At 45.8% G+C, this 26,824-nt stretch overlaps 1 protein-coding gene across 1 annotated transcript in view; it reads right to left on the reverse strand.

Annotated features, from left to right (window-relative positions):
- The window catches only part of LOC311122283 (plexin-B3-like), a gene marked incomplete at its 3' end in the record, with an annotated part of 58,835 nt that overhangs the window by 24,689 nt on the left and 7,322 nt on the right, over positions 1-26,824 (reverse strand). The window contains exons 3-6 of the mRNA XM_084196670.1: positions 12,225-12,404; positions 4,314-4,442; positions 3,052-3,152; positions 281-449 (exon numbers count right to left, since the gene is read on the reverse strand). Of these exons, the coding sequence (XP_084052796.1) occupies positions 281-449; positions 3,052-3,152; positions 4,314-4,442; positions 12,225-12,404 (579 nt within the window). The remainder of the gene's footprint in view (positions 1-280; positions 450-3,051; positions 3,153-4,313; positions 4,443-12,224; positions 12,405-26,824) is intronic.

Here is a 26,824-nt window from a genome sequence, read left to right on the forward strand (position 1 = left end):
TACCCCCTAGACCAGCCCAGACATTACCCCTTTGACCAGTCCAGACATTACCCACTAGACCAGCCCAGACATTACCCCCTAGACATTACCCACTAGACATTACCCACTAGACCAGCCCAGACATTACCCACTAGACATTACCCACTAGACATTACCCACCAGACATTACCCACTAGACCAGCCCAGGCACCTCCACTGAGTTACTCCATCAAATCTCCTCCCACAGATCTGTCACACAATGTTTCTACATATACTAGACTGTTGAAGATCTGTAACCCACCTCAGTCTTCTCCTCTCTGCTCTGTATGGCAGGCTTCAGGCTCTGAACAGTCACACACTGGTTGGCAGGCTGGTTGGCAGGCTGGTCGGCAGGCTGGTTGGCAGGCTGGCAGCTCCACAGCCAGTGGTTGGCCTGGCCCTCACGACTACACTCCAGTCTACGAGTACATCTGTGTCAACGGTATAAACACAAGTTAACATGGAAATGTGTGACAGAGGAAAAGGGGTTTTAACAGTGTGTATGTGTGGGTCAGAGGAGATAACACTATCAACAAGGCAGGTCCTAGAGGAGATAACACTATCAACAAGGCAGGTCCCTACAGGCCCTAGAGGAGATAACACTATCAACAAGGCAGGTCCCTACAGGCCCTAGAGGAGATAACACTATCAACAAGGCAGGTCCCTACAGGCCCTAGAGGAGATAACACTATCAACAAGGCAGGTCCCTACAGGCCCTAGAGGAGATAACACTATCAACAAGGCAGGTCCTACAGGCCCTAGAGGAGATAACACTATCAACAAGGCAGGTCCCTAGAGGCCCTAGAGGAGATAACACTATCAACAAGGCAGGTCCCTAGAGGCCCTAGAGGAGATAACACTATCAACAAGGCAGGTCCCTACAGGCCCTAGAGGAGATAACACTATCAACAAGGCAGGTCCCTACGGGCCCTAGAGGAGATAACACTATAAACAAGGCAGGTCCTACAGGCCCTAGAGGAGATAACACTATCAACAAGGCAGGTCCTACAGGCCCTAGAGGAGATAACACTATCAACAAGGCAGGTCCTACAGGCCCTAGAGGAGATAACACTATCAACAAGGCAGGTCCTACAGGCCCTAGAGGAGATAACACTATCAACAAGACAGGTCCCTACAGGCCCTGGAGGAGATAACACTATCAACAAGGCAGGTCCTACAGGCCCTAGAGGAGATAACACTATCAACAAGGCAGGTCCTACAGGCCCTAGAGGAGATAACACTATCAACAAGGCAGGTCCCTACAGGCCCTAGAGGAGATAACACTATCAACAAGGCAGGTCCCTACAGGCCCTAGAGGAGATAACACTATCAACAAGGCAGGTCCTACAGGCCCTAGAGGAGATAACACTATCAACAAGGCAGGTCCCTAGAGGCCCTAGAGGAGATAACACTATCAACAAGGCAGGTCCCTAGAGGCCCTAGAGGAGATAACACTATCAACAAGCCCCTAATGAACTAATGGGGATCTATAATAAAACCCCAGGAAGAGTAGCTGCTGCCTTGGCAGGAACTAATGGGGATCCATAATAAACCCCAGGAAGAGTAGCTGCTGCCTTGGCAGGAACTAACGGGGATCCATAATAAACCCCAGGAAGAGTAGCTGCTGCCTTGGCAGGAACTAATGGGGATCCATAATAAACCCCAGGAGGAGTAGCTGCTGCCTAATGAACTAATGGGGATCCATAATAAACCCCAGGAAGAGTAGCTGCTGCCTTGGCAGGAACTAATGGGGATCCATAATAAACCCCAGGAAGAGTAGCTGCTGCCTTGGCAGGAACTAATGAGGATCCATAATAAACCCCAGGAAGAGTAGCTGCTGCCTTGGCAGGAACTAATGGGGATCCATAATAAACCCCAGGAAGAGTAGCTGCTGCCTTGGCAGGAACTAATGAGGATCCATAATAAACCCCAGGAAGAGTAGCTGCTGCCTTGGCAGGAACTAATGAGGATCCATAATAAACCACAGGAAGAGTAGCTGCTGCCTTGGCAGGAACTAATGGGGATCCATAATAAACCCCAGGAAGAGTAGCTGCTGCCTTGGCAGGAACTAATGAGGATCCATAATAAACCCCAGGAAGAGTAGCTGCTGCCTTGGCAGGAACTAATGGGGATCCAAAATAAACCCCAGGAAGAGTAGCTGCTGCCTTGGCAGGAACTAATGGGGATCCATAATAAACCCCAGGAAGAGTAGCCGCTGCCTTGGCAGGAACTAATGGGGATCCATAATAAACCCCAGGAAGAGTAGCTGCTGCCTTGGCAGGAACTAATGGGGATCCATAATAAATCCCATGAAGAGTAGCTGCTGCCTTGGCAGGAACTAACGGGGATCCATAATAAACCCCAGGAAGAGTAGCTGCTGCCTTGGCAGGAACTAATGGGGATCCATAATAAACCCCAGGAAGAGTAGCTGCTGCCTTTGGCAGGAACTAACGGGGATCCATAATAAACCCCAGGAAGAGTAGCTGCTGCCTTGGCAGGAACTAACGGGGATCCATAATAAACCCCAGGAAGAGTAGCTGCTCCCTTGGCAGGAACTAACGGGGATCCATAATAAACCCCAGGAAGAGTAGCTGCTGCCTTGGCAGGAACTAACGGGGATCCATAATAAACCCCAGGAGGAGTAGCTGCTGCCTTGGCAGGAACTAACAGGGATCCATAATAAACCCCAGGAAGAGTAGCTGCTGCCTTGGCAGGAACTAATGGGGATCCATAATAAACCCCAGGAAGAGTAGCTGCTGCCTTGGCAGGAACTAATGGGGATCCATAATAAACCCCAGGAGGAGTAGCTGCTGCCTTGGCAGGAACTAATGGGGATCCTTAATAAACCCCAGGAAGAGTAGCTGCTGCCTTGGCAGGAACTAATGGGGATCCTTAATAAACCCCAGGAAGAGTAGCTGCTGCCTTGGCAGGAACTAATGGGGATCCATAATAAACCCCAGGAAGAGTAGCTGCTGCCTAATGAACTAATGGGGATCCATAATAAACCCCAGGAAGAGTAGCTGTGTACAGTACCTTCCCTCCAGGACACACCAGCCACAGTAAGGATCTCTGACGGACAGACAGGCCTGGCAGTCAGGCTGCTGCTCACACTGAGACACAGCCACCTTGGACACCTGAGAGACAAAGGAAAAGAGAGGCATGAGGGTCTGCTATACAAACGGATGGAAAGTGGTGTTGGGGGGAAAACATACGACATTATAAAATCCATGTACACAAACAACAAGTGTGCAGTTAAAATTGGCAAAAAACACACACATTTCTTTCCACAGGGCCGTGGGGTGAGACAGGGATGCAGCTTAAGCCCCACCCTCTTCAACATCTATATCAACGGATTGGCGAGGGCACTAGAACAGTCTGCAGCACCTGGCCTCACCCTACTAGAATCTGAAGTCAAATGTCTACTGTTTGCTGATGATCTGGTGCTTCTCTCTCTCTAAGGGTAGGGGCTAGGGGTTAGGGTCAAGGGTAGGGGCTAGGGGTTAGGGTCTAATGATAGGGGCTAGGGGTTAGGGTCTACGGATAGGGGCTAGGGGTTAGGGTCTACGGATAGGGGCTAGGGGTTAGGGTCTAAGGATAGGGGCTAGGGGTTAGGGGCTAGGGGTTAGGGGCTAGGGGTTAGGGGCTAGGGGTTAGGGGCTAAGGATAGGGGCTAGGGGTTAGGGTCTAAGGATAGGGGCTAGGGGTTAGGGTCTAAGGATAGGGGCTAGGGGTTAGGGTCTAAGGATAGGGGCTAGGGGTTAGGGTCTAAGGATAGGGGCTAGGGGTTAGGGTCTAAGGATAGGGGCTAGGGGTTAGGGTCTAAGTATAGGGACTAGGGGTTAGGGTCTAAGGATAGGGGCTAGGGGTTAGGGTCTAAGGATAGGGACTAGGGGTTAGGGTCTAAGGATAGGGGCTAGGGGTTAGAGCCTAAGGATAGGGACTAGGGGTTAGGGTCTACGGATAGGGGCTAGGGGTTAGGGTCTAAGGATAGGGGCTAGGGGTTAGGGTCTAAGGATAGGGGCTAGGGGTTAGGGTCTAAGGATAGGGGCTAGGGGTTAGGGTCTAAGGATAGGGGCTAGGGGTTAGGGTCTAAGGATAGGGGCTAGGGGTTAGGGTCTAAGGATAGGGGCTAGGGGTTAGGGTCTAAGGATAGGGGCTAGGGGTTAGGGTCTAAGGATAGGGGATAGGGGTTAGGGTCTAAGGATAGGGGCTAGGGCTTAGGGTCTAAGGATAGGGGCTAGGGTCTAAGGATAGGGGCTAGGGGTTAGGGTCTAAGGATAGGGGCTAGACGTTACCTTGCTGTCAGTGAGGACGTAGACATTCTGTCCAGACTGGTCCAGGAGTAGGTCAGCGTTGACTGGACTGTCCTGGTCCACCAATACACTCTGATACAATGTCCCTGTTGTGTCAGGCTGGAGAAATACCTGACCACATAGAGAAGAAAAAGTGAAGATTATTTATGGTGTGTTGGCAAGAGAGCACAAACAGATCTGGGACCAGGCTAGTACCATACATACAGTGTCAGAGTTGTGAACTCGAGTCACATGACTTGGACTCGCGTCTGACTTGAGTCACAAATTTGACTTTGACTTGAGACTGATGACTTGAAATGATCTGGTTTTGTAATGTTTTGTCTCATTTTGTGGCACATAGTCTCTGTGGATTACTCTCCACACACAGCTGGAGACAGTAGCCACAGCATCGCCCTTGCAAAAAATAAATAAACGTGCAACAGATTGGCTAGTGAAACGCACACTCGGCCCTCTGATTGGATCAGCAAACTGTCAATCAGCAGAGCTAGCGAACAGATTGCTGATTTTCTTTACCACTATAGGATCGGGTGCAGAGCAAACATCACATTGTAGGGAGAGAGGACGGCCATAATAAATATGCAGCTCCCCAAAAAAATGGTGATCAAGAATATGAACTGTTTACTTTGCAAGCTCACCAGCAATGAGGCATCAAGCAACAATTACTAGCATAGGCATACTGGTCTTTTGATATGTCAATTGCTTGAAATTTATAATTTACTTATGAAGCTCGCATCTCATCATTGACTACAGCTCAGCGTTCAACTCCATAGTGCCCTCCAAGCTCATCACTAAAGCTAAGGACCCTGGGACTGAACACCTCCCTCTGCAACTGGATCCTGGACTTCCTGACGGGCCGCCCCCAGGTGGTGAGGGTAGGCAGCAAAACATCTTCCACGCTGATCCTCAACAATGGGTAAAATGTTTCGGGTAGCGTTCCACAAGCTTCCCACAATAAATTGGGTGAATTTTGGCCCATTCCTCCTGACAGAGCTGGTGTAACTGAGTCAGGTTTGTAGGCCTCCTTGCTCGCACAAGCTTTTTCAGTTCTGCCAACACATTTTCTATAGGATTGAGGTCAGGGCTTTGTGGCCACTCCAATACCTTGACTTTGTTGTCCTTAAGCCATTTTGCCACAACTTTGGAAGTATGGTTGGGGTCATTGTCCATTTGGAAGACCCATTTGCGACCAAGCTTTACCTTCCTGAGTGATGTCTTGAGATGTTGCTTCAATATATCCACATAATTTTCCTTCCTCATGATGCCATCTATTTTGTGAAGTGCACCAGTCCCTCCTGCAGCAAAGCACCCCCACAGCATGATGCTGCCAGCCCCATGCTTCACGGTTGGGATGGTGTTCTTCGGCATGCAAGCGACCCCCTTTTTCCTCCAAATATAACGATGGTCATTATGGCCAAACAGTTCTATTTTTGTTTCATCAGACCAGAGGACATTTCTCCAAAAAGTATGATCTTTGTCCCCATGTGCAGTTGCAAACCGTAGTCTGGCTTTTTTATGGCGGTTTTGGAGCAGTGGCTTCTTCCTTGCTGAGCGGCCTTTCAGGTTATGTCGATATAGGACTCGTTTTACTGTGGATATAGATACTTTTGTACCTGTTTCCTCCAGTATCTTCACAAGGTCCTTTGCTGTTGTTCTAGGAGACAGAACGCGTCTCCTTCCTGAGCGGTATGACAGCTGCGTGCTCCCATGGTGTTTATACTTGCATACTATTGTTTGTACAGATGAACGTGGTACCTTCAGGCGTTTGGAAATTGCTCCCAAGGATGAACCAGACTTGTGGAGGTCTACAATTTTTTTTCCTGAGGTCTTGGCTGAATTCTTTTGATTTTCCCATGATGTCAAGCAAAGAGGCACTGAGTTTGAAGGTAGGCCTTGAAATACATCCACAGGTACACCTCCAATTGACTCAAATGATGTCAATTAGCCTATCAGAAGCTTCTAAAGTCATGACATAATTTTCTGGAATTTTCCAAGCTGTTTAAAGGCACAGTCAACTTAGTGTATGTAAACTTCTGACCCACTGGAATTGTGATACAGTGAATTATAAGTGAAATAATCTGTCTGTAAACAATTGTTGGAAAAATTACTTGTGTCATGCACAAAGTAGATGTCCTAACCGACTTGCCGAAACTATAGTTTGTTAACAAGAAATGTGTGGAGTGGTTGAAAAACAAGTTTTAATGACTCCAACCTAAGTGTTGGTAAACTTCCGACTTCAACTGTATTTATCAGTCTTATTGCTGATCTGACTGTTGGTGTCAGACTTATGTTAAGAAAAATAAGTGTTAAGTAAACAATACATAAATAAAAATAAAAATAAAAATCATTAAAGAGCAACAGTAAAATAACAATAATGAGACTATATACAGGGGGTACCGGTACAGAGTCAATGTGTGGGGGTAATTGTCGAGGTAATTGAGGTAATATGTACATGTAGGTAGAGGTAAAGTGACTATGCATAGATAATAAACAGAGTAGCAGCAGCGTAAAAGAGGGGGTGGGGTGGGGGGGGACAATGCAAATAGTCCGGGTAGCCATGATTAGCTGTTCAGGAGTCTTATGGCTTGGGGGTAGAAGCTGTTAAGAAGCCTTTTGGACCTAGACTTGGCGCTCCGGTACCGCTTTCCGTGCGGTAGCAGAGAGAAGAGTCAATGACTACAGTGGCTGGAGTCTTTGACAATTTTTAGGGCCTTCCTCTGACACCGCCTGGTATAGAGGTCCTGGATGGCAGGAAGCTTGGCCCCAGTTATGTACTGGGCCGTACGCACTACCCTCTGTAGTGCCTTGCGGTCGGAGGCCGAGCAGCTGCCATACCAGGCAGTGATGCAACCAGTCAGGATACTCTCGATGGTGCAGCTGTAGAACTTTTTGAGGATCTGAGGACCCATTCCAAATCTTTTCAGTCTCCTGAGGGGAAATAGGAATTGTTGTGCTCTCTTCACGACTGTCTTGGTGTGTTTGGACCATAATAGTTTGTTGCTGATGTGGACACCAAGGAACTTGAAGCTCTCAACCTGCTCCACTACAGCCCCGTCGATGAGAATGGGGGCGTGCTCGGTCCTCCTTTTCCTGTAGTCCATGATCATCTCCTTTGTCTTGATCACGTTGAAGGAGAGGTTGTTGTCCTGGCACCACACGGCCAGGTCTCTGACATCCTTCTTATAGGCTGTCTCATCGTTGTCGGTAATCAGGCCTACCACTGTTGTGTCGTCAGCAAACTTAATGATGGTGTTGGAGTCATGCCTGGCCATGCAGTCATGGGTGAACAGGGAGTACAGGAGGGGACCGAGCACACACCCTTGAGGGGCCCCCGTGTTGAGGATCAGCTTGGCAGATGTGTTGTTACCTACCCTTACCACCTGGGGGGCGGCCCGTCAGGAAGTCCAGGATCCAGTTAAAGAGGGAGGTGTTTGGTCCCAGGATCCTGAGCTTAGTGATGAGCTTTGAGGGCACTATAGTGTTGAACGCTGAGCTGTAGTCAATGAATAACATTCTCACGTAGGTGTTCCTTTTGTCCAGGTGTGAAAGGGCAGTGTGGAGTGCAATAGGGGCGGTATGCAAATTGGAGTGGGTCTAGGGTTTCTGGGATAATGGTGTTGATGTGAGCCATGACCAGCCTTTCAAAGCACTTCATGGCTACAGACATGAGTGCTACGGGTCGGTAGTCATTTAGGCAGGTTACCTTGGTGTTCTTGGGCACAGGGACTATGGTGGTCTGCTTGAAACATGTTGGTATTACAGACTCGGTCAGGGACAGGTTGAAAATGTCAGTGAAGACACTTGCAAGTTGGTCAGCACATGCTCGGAGTACACGTCCTGGTAATCCGTCTGGCCCTGTGGCCTTGTGAATGTTGACCTGTTTAAAGGTCTTACTCACATCGGCTACGGAGAGTGATCACACAGTCGTCCGGAACAGCTGATGCTCTCATGCATGCTTCAGTGTTGCTTGCTTCGAAGCGAGCATAGAAGTAATTTAGCTCGTCTGGTAGGCTTGTGTCACAGGGCAGCTCGCGGCTGTGCTTCCCTTTGTAGTCTGTAATAGTTTGTAAGTCCTGCCACATCCGACGAGGGTCGGAGCCGGTTTAGTACGATTCGATCTTAGTCCTGTATTGACACTTTGCCTGTTTGATGGTTCGTTGGAGGGCATAGCGGGATTTCTTATAAGCGTCCGGGTTAGAGTCCCGCTCCTTGAAAGCGGCAGCTCTACCCTTTAGCTCAGTGCGGATATTGCCTGTAATCCATGGCTTCTGGTTGGGGTATGTACGTAAAGTCACTGTGGGGACGACGTCATCGATTCACTTATTGATGAAGCCAGTGACTGATGTGGTGTACTCCTCAATGCCATCGGAAGAATCCTAGAACATATTCCAGTCTGTGCTAGCAAAACAGTCCTGTAGCTTAGCATCTGCGTCATCTGACCACTTCTTTATTGACCGAGTCACTGGTGCTTCCTGCTTTAGTTTTTGCTTGTAAGCAGGAATCAGGAGGATAGAATTATGGTCAGATTTGCCAAATGGAGGGCGAGGGAGAGCTTTGTACGCGTCTCTGTGTGTGGAGTAAAGGTGGTCTAGAGTTTTTTTTCCTCTGGTTGCACATTTAACATGCTGGTAGAAATGAGGTAAAAACCGTTTTTAATGTCCTGTTGGTGGATATTAGTGATCGTAGCTCGTCTATTTTGTTATCCAATGACGTTGGCTAATAGGACTGATGGTAGAGGCAGATTACCCACTCGCCGTCGGTTCCTTACTAGGCACCCCGACCTACGTCCCCGATATCTCTGTCTATTCTTCATGTGAATGATGGGGATTTGGGCCTTGTCGGGTGTCTGAAGTTAATCCTTTGCGTCCGACTCGTTAAAGAAAAAATTATTTGTCCAGTACGAGGTGAGTAATCGCTGTCCTGATATCCAGAAGCTCTTTTCGGTCATAAGAGACGGTGGCAGAAACATGATGTATAAAATAAGTTACAAATAACGCGAAAAAACACACACAATAGCACAATTGGTTAGGAGCCCGTAAAACGACAGCCATCTCCTCCGGCGCCATTAGCCTCTTGCGAATTGAAGTAAAATTATGAAACACAGAAAGACAAAATATATTTTATGTTTTTTTTTCATCTTCATTTTATTGGGGGAAGACAGACTTCCATTGGCATCCATGAATACACGCCACTGTGGGCAAGTTTCTGATAGTCAGAGGCAGGTTCTAGTGTGTCTGTAACATCAAAGGAAAAGGGAAATAGTTCCTGTCAAAAAGGGGTAATACTTTCTGTCAACTAGAAATGTGGGAGAATGTCGGATATATGGTAGCCTAATCGTTGGCATTATGTCATTATTTATTTTTAGTCAAGGGGTGTTGTGCTTGTTTCGGCCTGCAGAGGGAGCCGCTCGCTCTAGTGGTTGCTTCAAGCGCTCTCACTCTACAGTGGCTCTCGTGCAAGCCTGCCTAGTCAGTGAGTCAGTTGAGCCAACTGAAAACTGAAGAGAAGAACCAGATAAACACATTATTTTAAACCTTATCTTCACGGTGAGTGAGTTATAAAAAGCATAGGATGAGAAACACCAAGTTAACCGAAGTGTAACGATATTATTGTATTTTTTTTTATGACGTTTTGATAGTTTAATCTATAATAGTCAGTTAGCCTAGAAACTAACGTCGGCAAACGTTAGCTCCAGTCAAGCTAACCTGTCATAGTCATGGCGACAGAGGACTCCAAATGAATGTTCACACAGAGAGTGTAAACAAAGGGAAACATTGTAATGTGTTGTTGTGAGGGATATGTTGAGAATGACATGATGCCAACATTCACACTGACGATGACCAGAGGTCGAAACGTTTGTGTTTTGTTTTCACCTTTCATTCATGCACTTTCTTGCACTATGATATTTTGGGCACCATGGCATGATGTTTTAATTAACATCTACATTTTGCATTCAAGCCTCTTTTGGGGATTTATTCATTTTTTCGACAGCGTGCGGGGTCTCCATCTATTCCAGTATTCTTATTTTGACTCCAACGCACCTGGAACAGACACCATTCAGTAGTAAGGACCTTAAAAGAAGAATGACTTGATGAACATGAGATAAGATGTTAATTAATACCCTTTTACAACATTTTTTTTTTTTTTTTAGTATGTTGGCTATTTAGAATTGTACAGGAGTAGCCTAGTCAGTTGAATGAGAGAGAGCCAACTGAAAACGGTATTGAAGAGAGAAGCCTTATCTTCAAGGTGATAGACTCCCTTCATTCTTCTCATCCAGGTCCCAAGGTTTAACAGGGTTCAGTACCACTACCAGACCCTGTGTGTTGTGGTTTTTCACTATGATCTAAAGGGGTTTAACAGGGGTACTAGGCCTACTAATTGCTGATGTAAGTCGCTCTGGATAAGAGCGTCTGCTAAATGACTAAAATGTAAATGTAAATGTACTACTCTTTGCCATTGCAGAGCGAGAAGTCAATGTTGCATTATGTGACTACCATAAATTACTATGCTTTTGGTCACTTTAACCGAAAAATGGTGGGACACACACCACCATGATGATACACTGTAAACAACTACAATGCTTTCATGTTTCACAATGCATGCTGCTAGTATACTCCTAAATTGACAGTGCAGTTAGCGTCAGGGATTTTACAACTAGCTACTTCACATGTTGACTTTTGGTATTGTTCGTAGACAGCCTTTCTAGAGAGGGCATTGCATCGTGGGTGTTGTAGTCGAGCTCTGCAGATTTCCACAACAGTTTTCACATATTGCTTCCTCACTCAATATAACGGCGAAATGCAAAAAACTGTTCACAACATTTATTGTTCTCACATAGTTGCATTATTTAACAATCAAATGAACAATTCCTTGTGTCTCTCTGGTTCCCCCTGTTCCCACCACCATATCACAGCAGGCCCGTGTGTGTGTGTGTGTGTGTGTGTGTGTGTGTGTGTGTGTGTGATGAGAGAATGTCTTGTTAGTGTGTGTGTTTGTGTGGTGTGTGTGTGCGCATGCGTGCGTGTGATTAGGGAGTGTCTCAGTGTCTCGTTAGTGTGTGTGTGTGTGTCGTTAGTGTGTGTGTGTGTGTCGTTAGTGTGTGTGTGTGTCTAGTTGGAGTGTGTGTGGGAGGCGAGGGTATTTAAGCTAAGGAACAGCAGGCAGCTCTAGGCAGTGTGGTGCTGAGTTGGATCTGCTTTCATCCATAATTCACATTAGCAACATGTTTCATGTTAATGACCTATCTGTGGATGCCAGCCTGCCTGCCTGCCTGCCTGCCTGCCTGCCTGCGGAGCTGTGCTGGTGGTTAACTGTGCTAGTGGTTAACTGTGCTAGTGGTTAACTGTGCTAGTGGTTAACTGAATAGTGATTAACACATTACTAATAATAATATAATAATAATAATAATAATATGCCATTTAGCAGACGCTTTTATCCAAAGCGACTTACAGTCATGCGTGCATACATTTTTTTGTGTATGGGTGGTCCCGGGGATCGAACCCACTACCTTGGCGTTACAAGCACCGTGCTCTACCAGCTGAGCTACAGAGGACCAAGGGCCAAGTCTAGCTCATGGGTGTCCATGTTTCTAATGGAGGTGAAAGTCAGAGGTGGGCAACCTTATCTGCAAAGGGCAGCTGTGGGTACAGGTTTCAAAGGGCAGCTATGGGTACAGGTTTCAATGGGCAGCTATGGGTACAGGTTTCAATGGGCAGCTATGGGTACAGGTTTCAATGGGCAGCTATGGGTACAGGTTTCAATGGGCAGCTATGGGTACAGGTTTCACACACTTTTTATAAAAAGCAACTTTCAGTACATTTAGTATGTACTGAAGATCCATGTGGGAAATGAACCCAGGACGTTGGAGCAATGCGATGGTGCGCGTGTGTATACCTTATGCAGCCATCCCTTCTTGTCCCCCAGCAGAGCGATGGTGTGGCCGGCCTCAGTAGCGGTGGTGACAGCGGTGAGTAGAGTTTCCCTGGTGAGAGAAGGGTTGGCTGACAGGGGAACAGCAGAGGCGATGGGGCTGGGGGTGTGTTCCCCTCCACACGGGTACTCCTTTAACGAATCCTAGAGAAAAGAAGGGTCAGAGGCGAGAAGGGTCAGAGGTGATCGGTTGATTGATTGAAATACATATAAAGCCGCTCCAGCCGACGACAACATTACAATAACTTCTTCTTCTTGTGTAGTGACACTGTTTTAGCCTACTTGTTCTGCACTATAACAGTGTTCTGCATATCTTATTATTTATTTACATAGTCAGTTGATTGATGTGAGTAAGACCTTTACACAGATTAACATTCAAAAGGCCGCGGGGCCAGACGGATTACCAGGAGGACGTACTCAGAGCATGCGCTAACCAGCTGACACGTGTATTCACTGACCTCTCCCTGACCTGGTCTGTAATACCTACATGTTTCAAGCAGACCACCATAGTCCCTGTGCCCAAGAACACTAAAGTAACCTGTCTAAATGACTCATCGCCCCGTAGCACTCACGTCTGTAGCCATGAAATGCTTTGAAAGGCTGGTCATGGCTCACATCAACACCATCATCCAAGAAACCCTAGACCCACTCCAATAACGCCTCTTCCCCCTCAGGAGATCCGGCATGGGCCTTCAGATCCTCAAAACGTTCTACAGCTGCACCATCGAGAGCATCCTGATCGGTTGCATTACAGCCTGGTATGGCAACTGCTCGGCATCCGACCGCAAGGCGCTACAGAGGGTGGCCCAGTACATCACTGTGGCCAAGCTCCCTGCCATCCAGGACCTCTATACCAGGCGGTGTCAGAGGAAGGCCCAAAAAAATGTCAGACTCCAGCCACCCTAGTCATTGATTTTTCTCTCTGCTACCGCACGGCAAGCACTACCGATGCACCACGTCTGGAACCAACAGGACCCTGAACAGCTTCTAACCCCAAGCCATAAGACTGATGAATACTGCTGCTACTGTCTATTATCTATCCTGTTGTCTAGTCACTTTACCCCTACCTACAGTATACTGCTGCTACTGTCTATTATCTATCCTGTTGTCTAGTCACTTTACCCCTACCTACAGTATACTGCTGCTACTGTCTATTATCTATCCTGTTGTCTAGTCCCTTTACCCCTACCTACAGTATACTGCTGCTACTGTCTATTATCTATCCTGTTGTCTAGTCCCTTTACCCCTACCTACAGTATACTGCTGCTACTGTCTATTATCTATCCTGTTGTCTAGTCCCTTTACCCCTACCTACAGTATACTGCTGCTACTGTCTATTATCTATCCTGTTGTCTAGTCCCTTTACCCCTACCTACAGTATACTGCTGCTACTGTCTATTATCTATCCTGTTGTCTAGTCACTTTACCCCTACCTACAGTATACTGCTGCTACTGTCTATTATCTATCCTGTTGTCTAGTCACTTTACCCCTACCTACAGTATACTGCTGCTACTGTCTATTATCTATCCTGTTGCCTAGTCACTTTACCCCTACCTACAGTATACTGCTGCTACTGTCTATTATCTATCCTGTTGTCTAGTCACTTTACCCCTACCTACAGTATACTGCTGCTACTGTCTATTATCTATCCTGTTGTCTAGTCACTTTACCCCTACCTACAGTATACTGCTGCTACTGTCTATTATCTATCCTGTTGTCTAGTCACTTTACCCCTACCTACAGTATACTGCTGCTACTGTCTATTATCTATCCTGTTGTCTAGTCACTTTACCCCTACCTACAGTATACTGCTGCTACTGTCTATTATCTATCCTGTTGTCTAGTCACTTTACCCCTACCTACAGTATACTGCTGCTACTGTCTATTATCTATCCTGTTGTCTAGTCACTTTACCCCTACCTACAGTATACTGCTGCTACTGTCTATTATCTATCCTGTTGTCTAGTCACTTTACCCCTACCTACAGTATACTGCTGCTACTGTCTATTATCTATCCTGTTGTCTAGTCACTTTACCCCTACCTACAGTATACTGCTGCTACTGTCTATTATCTATCCTGTTGTCTAGTCACTTTACCCCTACCTACAGTATACTGCTGCTACTGACTATTATCTATCCTGTTGTCTAGTCACTTTACCCCTACCTACAGTATACTGCTGCTACTGTCTATTATCTATCCTGTTGCCTAGTCACTTTACCCCTACCTACAGTATACTGCTGCTACTGTCTATTATCTATCCTGTTGTCTAGTCACTTTACCCCTACCTACAGTATACTGCTGCTACTGTCTATTATCTATCCTGTTGCCTAGTCACTTTACCCCTACCTACAGTATACTGCTGCTACTGTCTATTATCTATCCTGTTGTCTAGTCACTTTACCCCTACCTACAGTATACTGCTGCTACTGTCTATTATCTATCCTGTTGCCTAGTCACTTTACCCCTACCTACAGTATACTGCTGCTACTGTCTATTATCTATCCTGTTGTCTAGTCACTTTACCCCTACCTACAGTATACTGCTGCTACTGTCTATTATCTATCCTGTTGTCTAGTCACTTTACCCCTACCTACAGTATACTGCTGCTACTGTCTATTATCTATCCTGTTGTCTAGTCACTTTACCCCTACCTACAGTATACTGCTGCTACTGTCTATTATCTATCCTGTTGTCTAGTCACTTTACCCCTACCTACAGTATACTGCTGCTACTGTCTATTATCTATCCTGTTGTCTAGTCACTTTACCCCTACCTACAGTATACTGCTGCTACTGTCTATTATCTATCCTGTTGTCTAGTCACTTTACCCCTACCTACAGTATACTGCTGCTACTGTCTATTATCTATCCTGTTGTCTAGTCACTTTACCCCTACCTACAGTATACTGCTGCTACTGTCTATTATCTATCCTGTTGTCTAGTCACTTTACCCCTACCTACAGTATACTGCTGCTACTGTCTATTATCTATCCTGTTGCCTAGTCACTTTACCCCTACCTACAGTATACTGCTGCTACTGTCTATTATCTATCCTGTTGTCTAGTCACTTTACCCCTACCTACAGTATACTGCTGCTACTGTCTATTATCTATCCTGTTGCCTAGTCACTTTACCCCTACCTACAGTATACTGCTGCTACTGTCTATTATCTATCCTGTTGTCTAGTCACTTTACCCCTACCTACAGTATACTGCTGCTACTGTCTATTATCTATCCTGTTGCCTAGTCACTTTACCCCTACCTACAGTATACTGCTGCTACTGTCTATTATCTATCCTGTTGTCTAGTCACTTTACCCCTACCTACAGTATACTGCTGCTACTGTCTATTATCTATCCTGTTGTCTAGTCACTTTACCCCTACCTACAGTATACTGCTGCTACTGTCTATTATCTATCCTGTTGTCTAGTCACTTTACCCCTACCTACAGTATACTGCTGCTACTGTCTATTATCTATCCTGTTGTCTAGTCACTTTACCCCTACCTACAGTATACTGCTGCTACTGTCTATTATCTATCCTGTTGTCTAGTCACTTTACCCCTACCTACAGTATACTGCTGCTACTGTCTATTATCTATCCTGTTGCCTAGTCACTTTACCCCTACCTACAGTATACTGCTGCTACTGTCTATTATCTATCCTGTTGTCTAGTCACTTTACCCCTACCTACAGTATACTGCTGCTACTGTCTATTATCTATCCTGTTGCCTAGTCACTTTACCCCTACCTACAGTATACTGCTGCTACTGTCTATTATCTATCCTGTTGTCTAGTCACTTTACCCCTACCTACAGTATACTGCTGCTACTGTCTATTATCTATCCTGTTGTCTAGTCACTTTACCCCTACCTACAGTATACTGCTGCTACTGTCTATTATCTATCCTGTTGTCTAGTCCCTTTACCCCTACCTACAGTATACTGCTGCTACTGTCTATTATCTATCCTGTTGTCTAGTCCCTTTACCCCTACCTACAGTATACTGCTGCTACTGTCTATTATCTATCCTGTTGTCTAGTCACTTTACCCCTACCTACAGTATACTGCTGCTACTGTCTATTATCTATCCTGTTGTCTAGTCACTTTACCCCTACCTACAGTATACTGCTGCTACTGTCTATTATCTATCCTGTTGTCTAGTCACTTTACCCCTACCTACAGTATACTGCTGCTACTGTCTATTATCTATCCTGTTGTCTAGTCACTTTACCCCTACCTACAGTATACTGCTGCTACTGTCTATTATCTATCCTGTTGTCTAGTCACTTTACCCCTACCTACAGTATACTGCTGCTACTGTCTATTATCTATCCTGTTGTCTAGTCACTTTACCCCTACCTACAGTATACTGCTGCTACTGTCTATTATCTATCCTGTTGCCTAGTCACTTTACCCCTACCTACAGTATACTGCTGCTACTGTCTATTATCTATCCTGTTGTCTAGTCCCTTTACCCCTACCTACAGTATACTGCTGCTACTGTCTATTATCTATCCTGTTGTCTAGTCACTTTACCCCTACCTACAGTATACTGCTGCTACTGTCTATTATCTATCCTGTTGTCTAGTCACTTTACCCCTACCTACAGTATACTGCTGCTACTGTCTATTATCTATCCTGTTGTCTAGTCCCTTTACCCCTACCTACAGTATACTGCTGCTACTGTCTATTATCTATCCTGTTGTCTAGTCACTTTACCCCTACCTACAGTATACTGCTGCTACTGTCTATTATCTATCCTGTTGTCTAGTCCCTTTACCCCTACCTACAGTATACTGCTGCTACTGTCTATTATCTATCCTGTTGTCTAGTCACTTTACCCCTACCTACAGTATACTGCTGCTACTGTCTATTATCTATCCTGTTGTCTAGTCACTTTACCCCTACCTACAGTATACTGCTGCTACTGTCTATTATCTATCCTGTTGTCTAGTCCCTTTACCCCTACCTACAGTATACTGCTGCTACTGTCTATTATCTATCCTGTTGTCTAGTCACTTTACCCCTACCTACAGTATACTGCTGCTACTGTCTATTATCTATCCTGTTGTCTAGTCACTTTACCCCTACCTACAGTATACTGCTGCTACTGTCTATTATCTATCCTGTTGTCTAGTCCCTTTACCCCTACCTACAGTATACTGCTGCTACTGTCTATTATCTATCCTGTTGTCTAGTCACTTTACCCCTACCTACAGTATACTGCTGCTACTGTCTATTATCTATCCTGTTGTCTAGTCACTTTATCCCTACCTACAGTATACTGCTGCTACTGTCTATTATCTATCCTGTTGTCTAGTCACTTTATCCCTACCTATATGTACATATCTACCTTAATTACCTCGTAACCCTGCACATTGCCTCAGTACTGCTACCCCGTGAATATAACCAAGTTATCGTTACTCATTGTGTTTTTATTCCCCGTGTTATTATTTTTATATTATTTCTCTTTTTCTCTCTGCGTTGTTGGAAAGGACCCGTAAGTCAGCATTTCACTGTGGGTCTACACCTGTTGTTGTGATGATTACGTTTGGATTTGATTACACTTGTCTTATTTGAACCTTTTACTACAGTAGTGGTGTAGTAGTTCAACCCCTCCTGAACTCCACCCCCAGTCAGAAACACAGAAATATAATTACTAGTAAGATTTAGTCCCCTGTAGCTCAGTTGGTAGAGCATGGCGCTTGCAACGCCAGCGTTGTGGGTTCGATTCCCACGTGGGGGCCAGTATGAAAATGTATGCACTCACTAACTGTAAGTCGCTCTGGATAAGAGCGTCTGCTAAATGACTAAAATGTAAAAAAAAAAAAAAAAAGTTACTCTAAGGCCATGACATGACATCGCCATACCAACTGGTTCAGAACACTCGAAGGGAAACCAGCGCAACAACTACACCAGAAATACTCCAGCCATAGGCCTACCAACTGTTCATACCAAACCAGCCACAAGACCTCTGGGGAAACCAAACAGGCAGGGAGCCCTCCAGAAATACTCTGGCTGTAAATATAACAGCCATAAATACATAGTCGGCTGACTCCAGTCATAAAGATAAAGCTAGCCAGCCCTGTGATGGGACAGGGATGTAATGCTGCATACCAGCCAGCAGGGGGAGACTGGAATATAGCCCACATTTACATTCACGTCATTTAGCAGACGCTCTTATCCAGAGCCACTTACAAATTGGTGCATTCACCTTATAGCCAGTGGGATAACCACTTTACAATATGTTATTTTGTTTATTTTTTGGGGTGGGGTAAGGGGGGGTAGAAGGATTACTTTATCCTATCCCAGGTATTCCTTAAAGAGGTGCGCCTACAACTACAAGAGCCTACAACTAACAGTTGGGACAGCTGAGCTTTGAATATAGCACTATCAAAGTGACATCGTGTGATAAAGAGGTTCCCTAATGGCATGTAACAGTTCCTAGCGTTAGACATAACCAGGGCTGTGACCTGAACCTCTGTAGCTCAGCTGGTAGAGCACGGCGCTACACATGACTGTAATCGCTTTGGATAAAAGCGTCTGCTAAATGGCATATTATTATTATTATTATTAAATATGTAAATATTATTATTATTTAACTAGGATCTGGAGTGTTCCTGCAGCAGCGCTGAAGGGTTAGTGCTATCCGGCATCCTTGGGACTTCCCTACCCTAACCCTAACCTTATCCCCTACTCCTACCCTAACCTTATCCCCTACTCCTACCCTAACCTTATCCCCTACTCCTACCCTAACATTTACCCTAACCTTATCCCCTACTCCTACCCTAACCTTATCCCCTACTCCTACCCTAACCTTACCCTAACCTTATCCCCTACTCCTACCCTAACCTTATCCCCTACTCCTACCCTAACCTTACCCTAACATTATCCCCTACTCCTACCCTAACCTTATCCCCTACTCCTACCCTAACCTTATCCCCTACTCCTACCCTAACCTTATCCCCTACTCCTACCCTAACCGTTACCCTAACCTTATCCCCTACTCCTACCCTAACCTTTACCCTTACCTTATCCCCTACTCCTACCCTAACCTTATCCCCTACTCCTACCCTAACCTTATCCCCTACTCCTACCCTAACCGTTACCCTAACCTTATCCCCTACTCCTACCCTAACCGTTACCCTAACCTTATCCCCTACTCCTACCCTAACCTTATCCCCTACCCTAACCTTTACCCTAACCTTATCCCCTACTCTTACCCTAACCTTATCCCCTACTCCTACCCTAACCTTATCCCCTACTCTTACCCTAACCTTATCCCCTACTCCTACCCTAACCTTATCCCCTACTCCTACCCTAACCTTATCCCCTACTCCTACCCTAACCTTATCCCCTACTCCTACCCTAACCTTACCCTAACCTTATCCCCTACTCCTACCCTTTACCCTAACCTTATCCCCTACTCCTACCCTAACCTTATCCCCTACTCCTACCCTAACCTTTACCCTAACCTTATCCCCTACTCCTACCCTAACCTTATCCCCTACTCCTACCCTAACCTTTACCCTAACCTTATCCCCTACTCCTACCCTAACCGTTACCCTAACCTTATCCCCTACTCCTACCCTAACCTTATCCTCTACTCCTACCCTAAACCCTAACCTTATCCCCTACTCCTACCCTAACCTTATCCCCTACTCCTACCCTAAACCCTAACCCTAACCTTATCCCCTACTCCTACCCTAACCTTATCCCCTACTCCTACCCTAAACTTTACCCTAACCTTATCCCCTACTCCTACCCTAACCTTATCCCCTACTCCTACCCTTATCCCCTACTCCTACCCTAAACCCTAACCCTAACCTTATCCCCTACTCCTACCCTAACCTTATCCCCTACTCCTACCCTAACCTTTACCCTAACCTTATCCCCTACTCCTACCCTAACCGTTACCCTAACCTTATCCCCTACTCCTACCCTAACCTTATCCCCTACTCCTACCCTAACCGTTACCCTAACCTTATCCCCTACTCCTACCCTAACCTTATCCCCTACTCCTACCCTAACCTTATCCCCTACTCCTACCCTAACCTTACCCTAACCTTATCCCCTACTCCTACCCTAACCTTTACCCTAACCTTATCCCCTACTCCTACCCTAACCTTATCCCCTACTCCTACCCTAACCTTATCCCCTACTCCTACCCTAACCTTTACCCTAACCTTATCCCCTACTCCTACCCTAACCGTTACCCTAACCTTATCCCCTACTCCTACCCTAACCTTATCCCCTACTCCTACCCTAACCGTTACCCTAACCTTATCCCCTACTCCTACCCTAACCTTATCCCCTACTCCTACCCTAACCTTATCCCCTACTCCTACCCTAACCTTATCCCCTACTCCTACCCTAACCTTACCCTAACCTTATCCCCTACTCCTACCCTAACCTTATCCCCTACTCCTACCCTAACCTTTACCCTAACCTTATCCCCTACTCCTACCCTAACCTTATCCCCTACTCCTACCCTAACCTTATCCCCTACTCCTACCCTAACCTTACCCCCTACTCTTACCCTAACCTTATCCCCTACTCTTACCCTAACCTTATCCCCTACTCCTACCCTAACCTTATCCCCTACTCCTACCCTAACCTTATCCCCTACTCCTACCCTAACCTTATCCCCTACTCCTACCCTAACCTTTACCCTAACCTTATCCCCTACTCTTACCCTAACCTTATCCCCTACTCCTACCCTAACCTTTACCCTAACCTTATCCCCTACTCCTACCCTAACCTTATCCCCTACTCCTACCCTAACCTTTACCCTAACCTTATCCCCTACTCCTACCCTAACCTTATCCCCTACTCCTACCCTAACCTTTACCCTAACCTTATCCCCTACTCTTACCCTAACCTTATCCCCTACTCCTACCCTAACCTTTACCCTAACCTTATCCCCTACTCCTACCCTAACCTTATCCCCTACTCCTACCCTAACCTTATCCCCTACTCCTACCCTAACCTTACCCCCTACTCTTACCCTAACCTTATCCCCTACTCTTACCCTAACCTTATCCCCTACTCCTACCCTAACCTTATCCCCTACTCCTACCCTAACCTTATCCCCTACTCCTACCCTAACCTTATCCCCTACTCCTACCCTAACCTTTACCCTAACCTTATCCCCTACTCTTACCCTAACCTTTACCCTTACCTTAACCGTTTTAATGGGGTTCAATGGGGTGACGTCAGAGTTGGGACGTCCCAAGGATCCCATTTAGACTTATTCTGCTCTAAACTGGTTGTCAGTCATCATTGCAGTTATACAGTGAGCTTCCAAAAGTATTGGGACAGTGACACATGTTTTGTTGTTTTGGATCTGTACAATGACTATGAGGTTAAAGTGCAGACTGTCATCTTTAATTATAGGTGTTTTCATCTATATCAGGTGAACCGTTTAGAAATCACAGCACTTTTGGTTCTTAGTCCCCCCATTTTAGGGGACCAAAAGTATTGGGACAGTAAAGTTGTCAAAAGCGTTGAGTATTTGGTCCCATATTCACAGCACACAATGACTACATCAAGATTATGACTCTACAAATTTGTTGGATGCGTTTGCTGTTTGTTTTGGTTGTGTTTCAGATTATTTTATCGCACTGCTTTGCTTTATCTTGGCCAGGTCGCAGTTGTAAATGAGAACTTGTTCTCAACTGGCTTATATGGTTAAATAAAGGTGAGAAAAAAAATAAAACATTAATGGTAAATAATATATTGTGTCATTTTGGAGTCACTTTTATTGTAAATTAGAATAGAATATGTTTCTAAACACTTCTACATTAATGTGAATGCTACCATGGTTACGGATAATCATGTATAATGATGAGTGAGAGAGTTACAGACACACAAATATCATCCCCCCCAAGACACGCTAACCTCCCCTGTTATTGTCATGGTGAGACCATCCCCCCAAGACATGCTAACCTCTCCTGTTATTGTCATGGTGACAGGTTACACCACCCCCCCCCAAGACATGCTAACCTCCCCTGTTATTGTCATGGTGACAGGTTACACCACCCCCCCCAAGACATGCTAACCTCCCCTGTTATTGTCATGGTGACAGGTTACACCACCCCCCCAAGACATGCTAACCTCTCCTGTTATTGTCATGGTGACAGGTTACACCATCCCCCCCAAGACATGCTAACCTCCCCTGTTATTGTCATGGTGACAGGTTACACCATCCCCCCCAAGACATGCTAACCTCTCCTGTTATTGTCATGGTGACAGGTTACACCATCCCCCCCAAGACATGCTAACCTCCCCTGTTATTGTCATGGTGACAGGTTACACCATCCCCCCCAAGACATGCTAACCTCTCCTGTTATTGTCATGGTGAGAGGTTAGCATGTCTTGGGGGGGATGGTATTTGCTCCACACGGCTCCGGCCAGACGCCACGCCCACTAGGCTTTCTTCTCCACAGTGAGTCTGGATTTGCTTTCCTCCCTGACGTCTTGTAGAATGTGAACACATTCCGACCATTCTGATTGGTCCCAGATACCAATGGGTTGGGCCAGAGCTGGGGCCAGAGCCGTCATTGATCCACTGATTGGTTAGAGACGATCCAATCACTGTCAGTTTCAGTAAATGTAAAATGTCACGGCTGACACAGGGTGATGGTTAAGGGGTGTTTTAACAGAGTCATCACTGGTGGTGAGACAGTGATGGTCATGGTGAGTAATGGTGTTGTCAGTAATGATGAGTAGTCAGTTGACCAGTGATCAGTGACACAAGAGTATTGCTGTGACAGGAGAGTAAATGAATCGGTGTAACGTTCACCAATGATTCGAATCGGTACCCGATTCAAATGTTTAAGATACAAGTGCATTGGTCTGCAGACCCCAAACCAATCCAAATGTAGCATATGCATGAGTCAGAAAATCGATTCCAAGGTTACGAATCGCTGGTTCACTAAAAATATTTTGCTCATATTACATTCTTTCTACCTTCCAAAAACATCTCATCTTTGTGATGCGTCCTCTTTCCTTCAGTGTGGAACTGAATGTAACTGTGTTGACAGTCATTGATCTACAAGTCATTTTACATGCCGAACAACCCCAGGCAATATCAGTAGCCTAGTCAAACTGCGCACCGTGCCCAGCTTAATGTGCTGACCGACGCGAGGTAGTCGGCCTGTTCCTGATCTTGCAGCACCTTCACCATTCAAATGCTAAAACTGCTTGCGCGATATTTGGCTTTATTAGTTGAGAGTGCCAACCTTTGTAATTTGCTAAATTATTGTTATCTATGAGCTGTTGAAAATTGTGTTTTATCGGAATAAAAGTAAGCTACCGGAGACACGACTCTCATCTGGCTATACAGTGGCTTGCGAAAGTATTCACCCCCCTTGGCATTTTTCCTATTTTGTTGCCTTACAACCTGGAATTAAAATTGATTTTTTGGGGGTTTGTATCATTTGATTTACACAACATGCCTACCACTTTGAAGATGCACATTTTTGTTGTTGTGTGAAACAAACAGCTCCCGTCTGGATTACTGCAACTCGCTGTTGGCTGGGCTCCCTGCCTGTGCCATTAAACCCCTACAACTCATCCAGAATGCCGCAGCCCGTCTGGTGTTCAACCTTCCCAAGTTCTCTCACGTCACCCCGCTCCTCCGCACACTCCACTGGCTTCCAGTTGAAGCTCGCATCCGCTACAAGACCATGGTGCTTGCCTATGGAGCAGTGAGGGGAACGGCACCTCCGTACCTTCAGGCTCTGATCAGTCCCTACACCCAAACGAGGGCACTGCGTTCATCCACCTCTGGCCTGCTGGCCCCCCTACCTCTACGGAAGCACAGTTCCCGCTCAGCCCAGTCAAAACTGTTCGCTGCTCTGGCACCCCAATGGTGGAACAAGCTCCCTCACGACGCCAGGACAGCGGAGTCACTCACCACCTTCCGGAGACATTTGAAACCCCACCTCTTTAAGGAATACCTGGGATAGGATAAAGTAATCCTTCTACCCCCACCCCCCCCCTTTACTCCAACCACCCCCCCCCCCCCCCAAAAAAAGAAAAAAAAGAAAACATTGTAAAGTGGTTATCCCACTGGCTATAAGGTGAATGCACCTATTTGTAAGTAGGCCAGTGACACAAAATCTCAATTTAATACATTTTAAATTCCGTCTGTAACAACGAAATGTGGAAAAAGTCAAGGGGTGTGAATACTTTCTGAAGGCATTCTACGTCATTCACACACACACAAACAAACACGTCAGCTCAGACAGATCCATCCAAACACGTCAGCTCAGACAGATCCATCCAAACACGTCAGCTCAGACAGATCCATCCAAACACGTCAGCTCAGACAGATCCATCCAAACACGTCAGCTCAGACAGATCCATCCCAGATCCATAAGCAGCAGATTTTAATTTAGAAAATTAATTTGTTTACGCAACAAAACTTTGTTTATGTAACAAACAACATCGTATCGCTTCGAATCGAATTGCATGGATTCGTTCTCTAATCAAACCGAATCGTTTCAAACTAAAACGTATGGATCCTGTACCGTATTGGAGTCCATGTATCTAGATACGTATCAAATCATCTTGAAAGGGAAAGATGCCACATCCCTAGCATCACTGTTCAGTCAGTGGATCAGGATGTTGTCTAGGACCAGCTGTCGGTAAGTAATAAGAGTGTTATTTTCTTTTCTCAGCTTTAATCCATTGTTAGGATGAGCATACAGGTTACTGATGTTTCCATGTCAGGCTGTAGTCTTTTTGTATATATATTTTTTTTAAACATACATTCTACACCGAAGTGAAGCTGCTCTGAACACCTAAAACCCTCCGGAGAGTGTTCTTGGTTGGGACAGCATAGTGAATAATGTTGTCAGTAATGATTAGTGACCAGTGGAACAGGATGGTAATGTTGTCAGTAATGATTAGTGACCAGTGGAACAGGGTGGTAATGTTGTCAGTAATGATTAGTGACCAGTGGAACAGGATGGTAATGTTGTCAGTAATGATTAGTGACCAGTGGAACAGGGTGGTAATGTTGTCAGTAATGATTAGTGACCAGTGGAACAGGATGGTAATGTTGTCAGTAATGATTAGTGACCAGTGGAACAGGGTGGTAATGTTGTCAGTAATGATTAGTGACCAGTGGAACAGGATGGTAATGTTGTCAGTAATGATTAGTGACCAGTGGAACAGGGTGGTAATGTTGTCAGTAATGATTAGTGACCAGTGGAACAGGGTGGTAATGTTGTCAGTAATGATTAGTGACCAGTGGAACAGGATGGTAATGTTGTCAGTAATGATTAGTGACCAGTGGAACAGGATGGTAATGTTGTCAGTAATGATTAGTGACCAGTGGAACAGGGTGGTAATGTTGTCAGTAATGATTAGTGACCAGTGGAACAGGATGGTAATGTTGTCAGTAATGATTAGTGACCAGTGGAACAGGATGGTAATGTTGTCAGTAATGATTAGTGACCAGTGGAACAGGATGGTAATGTTGTCAGTAATGATTAGTGACCAGTGGAACAGGATGGTAATGTTGTCAGTAATGATTAGTGACCAGTGGAACAGGATGGTAATGTTGTCAGTAATGATTAGTGACCAGTGGAACAGGATGGTAATGTTGTCAGTAATGATTAGTGACCAGTGGAACAGGATGGTAATGTTGTCAGTAATGATTAGTGACCAGTGGAACAGAGTGGTAATGTTGTCAGTAATGATTAGTGACCAGTGGAACAGGATGGTAATGTTGTCAGTAATGATTAGTGACCAGTGGAACAGGGTGGTAATGTTGTCAGTAATGATTAGTGACCAGTGGAACAGGATGGTAATGTTGTCAGTAATGATTAGTGACCAGTGGAACAGGATGGTAATGTTGTCAGTAATGATTAGTGACCAGTGGAACAGGATGGTAATGTTGTCAGTAATGATTAGTGACCAGTGGAACAGGATGGTAATGTTGTCAGTAATGATTAGTGACCAGTGGAACAGGATGGTAATGTTGTCAGTAATGATTAGTGACCAGTGGAACAGGGTGGTCTGTCATGTAGAGACATGGACAGTGTTTACTGGACAGTCTGTAACATAGAACAGCAGGGGACAGGATGTGTCCAGTGGTCAGTAAAACAGTAACAGGACGGGGGACAGGATGTGTCCAGTGGTCAGTAACAGGACGGGGGACAGGATGTGTCCAGTGGTCAGTAACAGGACAGGGGACAGGATGTGTCCAGTGGTCAGTAAAACAGTAACAGGACAGGAGACAGGATGTGTCCAGTGGTCAGTAACAGGACAGGGGACAGGATGTGTCCAGTGGTCAGTAACAGGACGGGAGACAGGATGTGTCCAGTGGTCAGTAACAGGACAGGGGACAGGATGTGTCCAGTGGTCAGTAACAGGACAGGGGACAGGATGTGTCCAGTGGTCAGTAACAGGACAGGGGACAGGATGTGTCCAGTGGTCAGTAACAGGACAGGGGACAGGATGTGTCCAGTGGTCAGTAAAACAGTAACAGGACGGGGGACAGGATGTGTCCAGTGGTCAGTAACAGGACAGGGGACAGGATGTGTCCAG

This window comes from Coregonus lavaretus (genome assembly GCF_964263955.1).
Source record: "Coregonus lavaretus genome assembly, contig: HAP1_SCAFFOLD_1722, whole genome shotgun sequence".
NCBI classification, from domain to species: Eukaryota; Metazoa; Chordata; class Actinopteri; order Salmoniformes; family Salmonidae; genus Coregonus; species Coregonus lavaretus.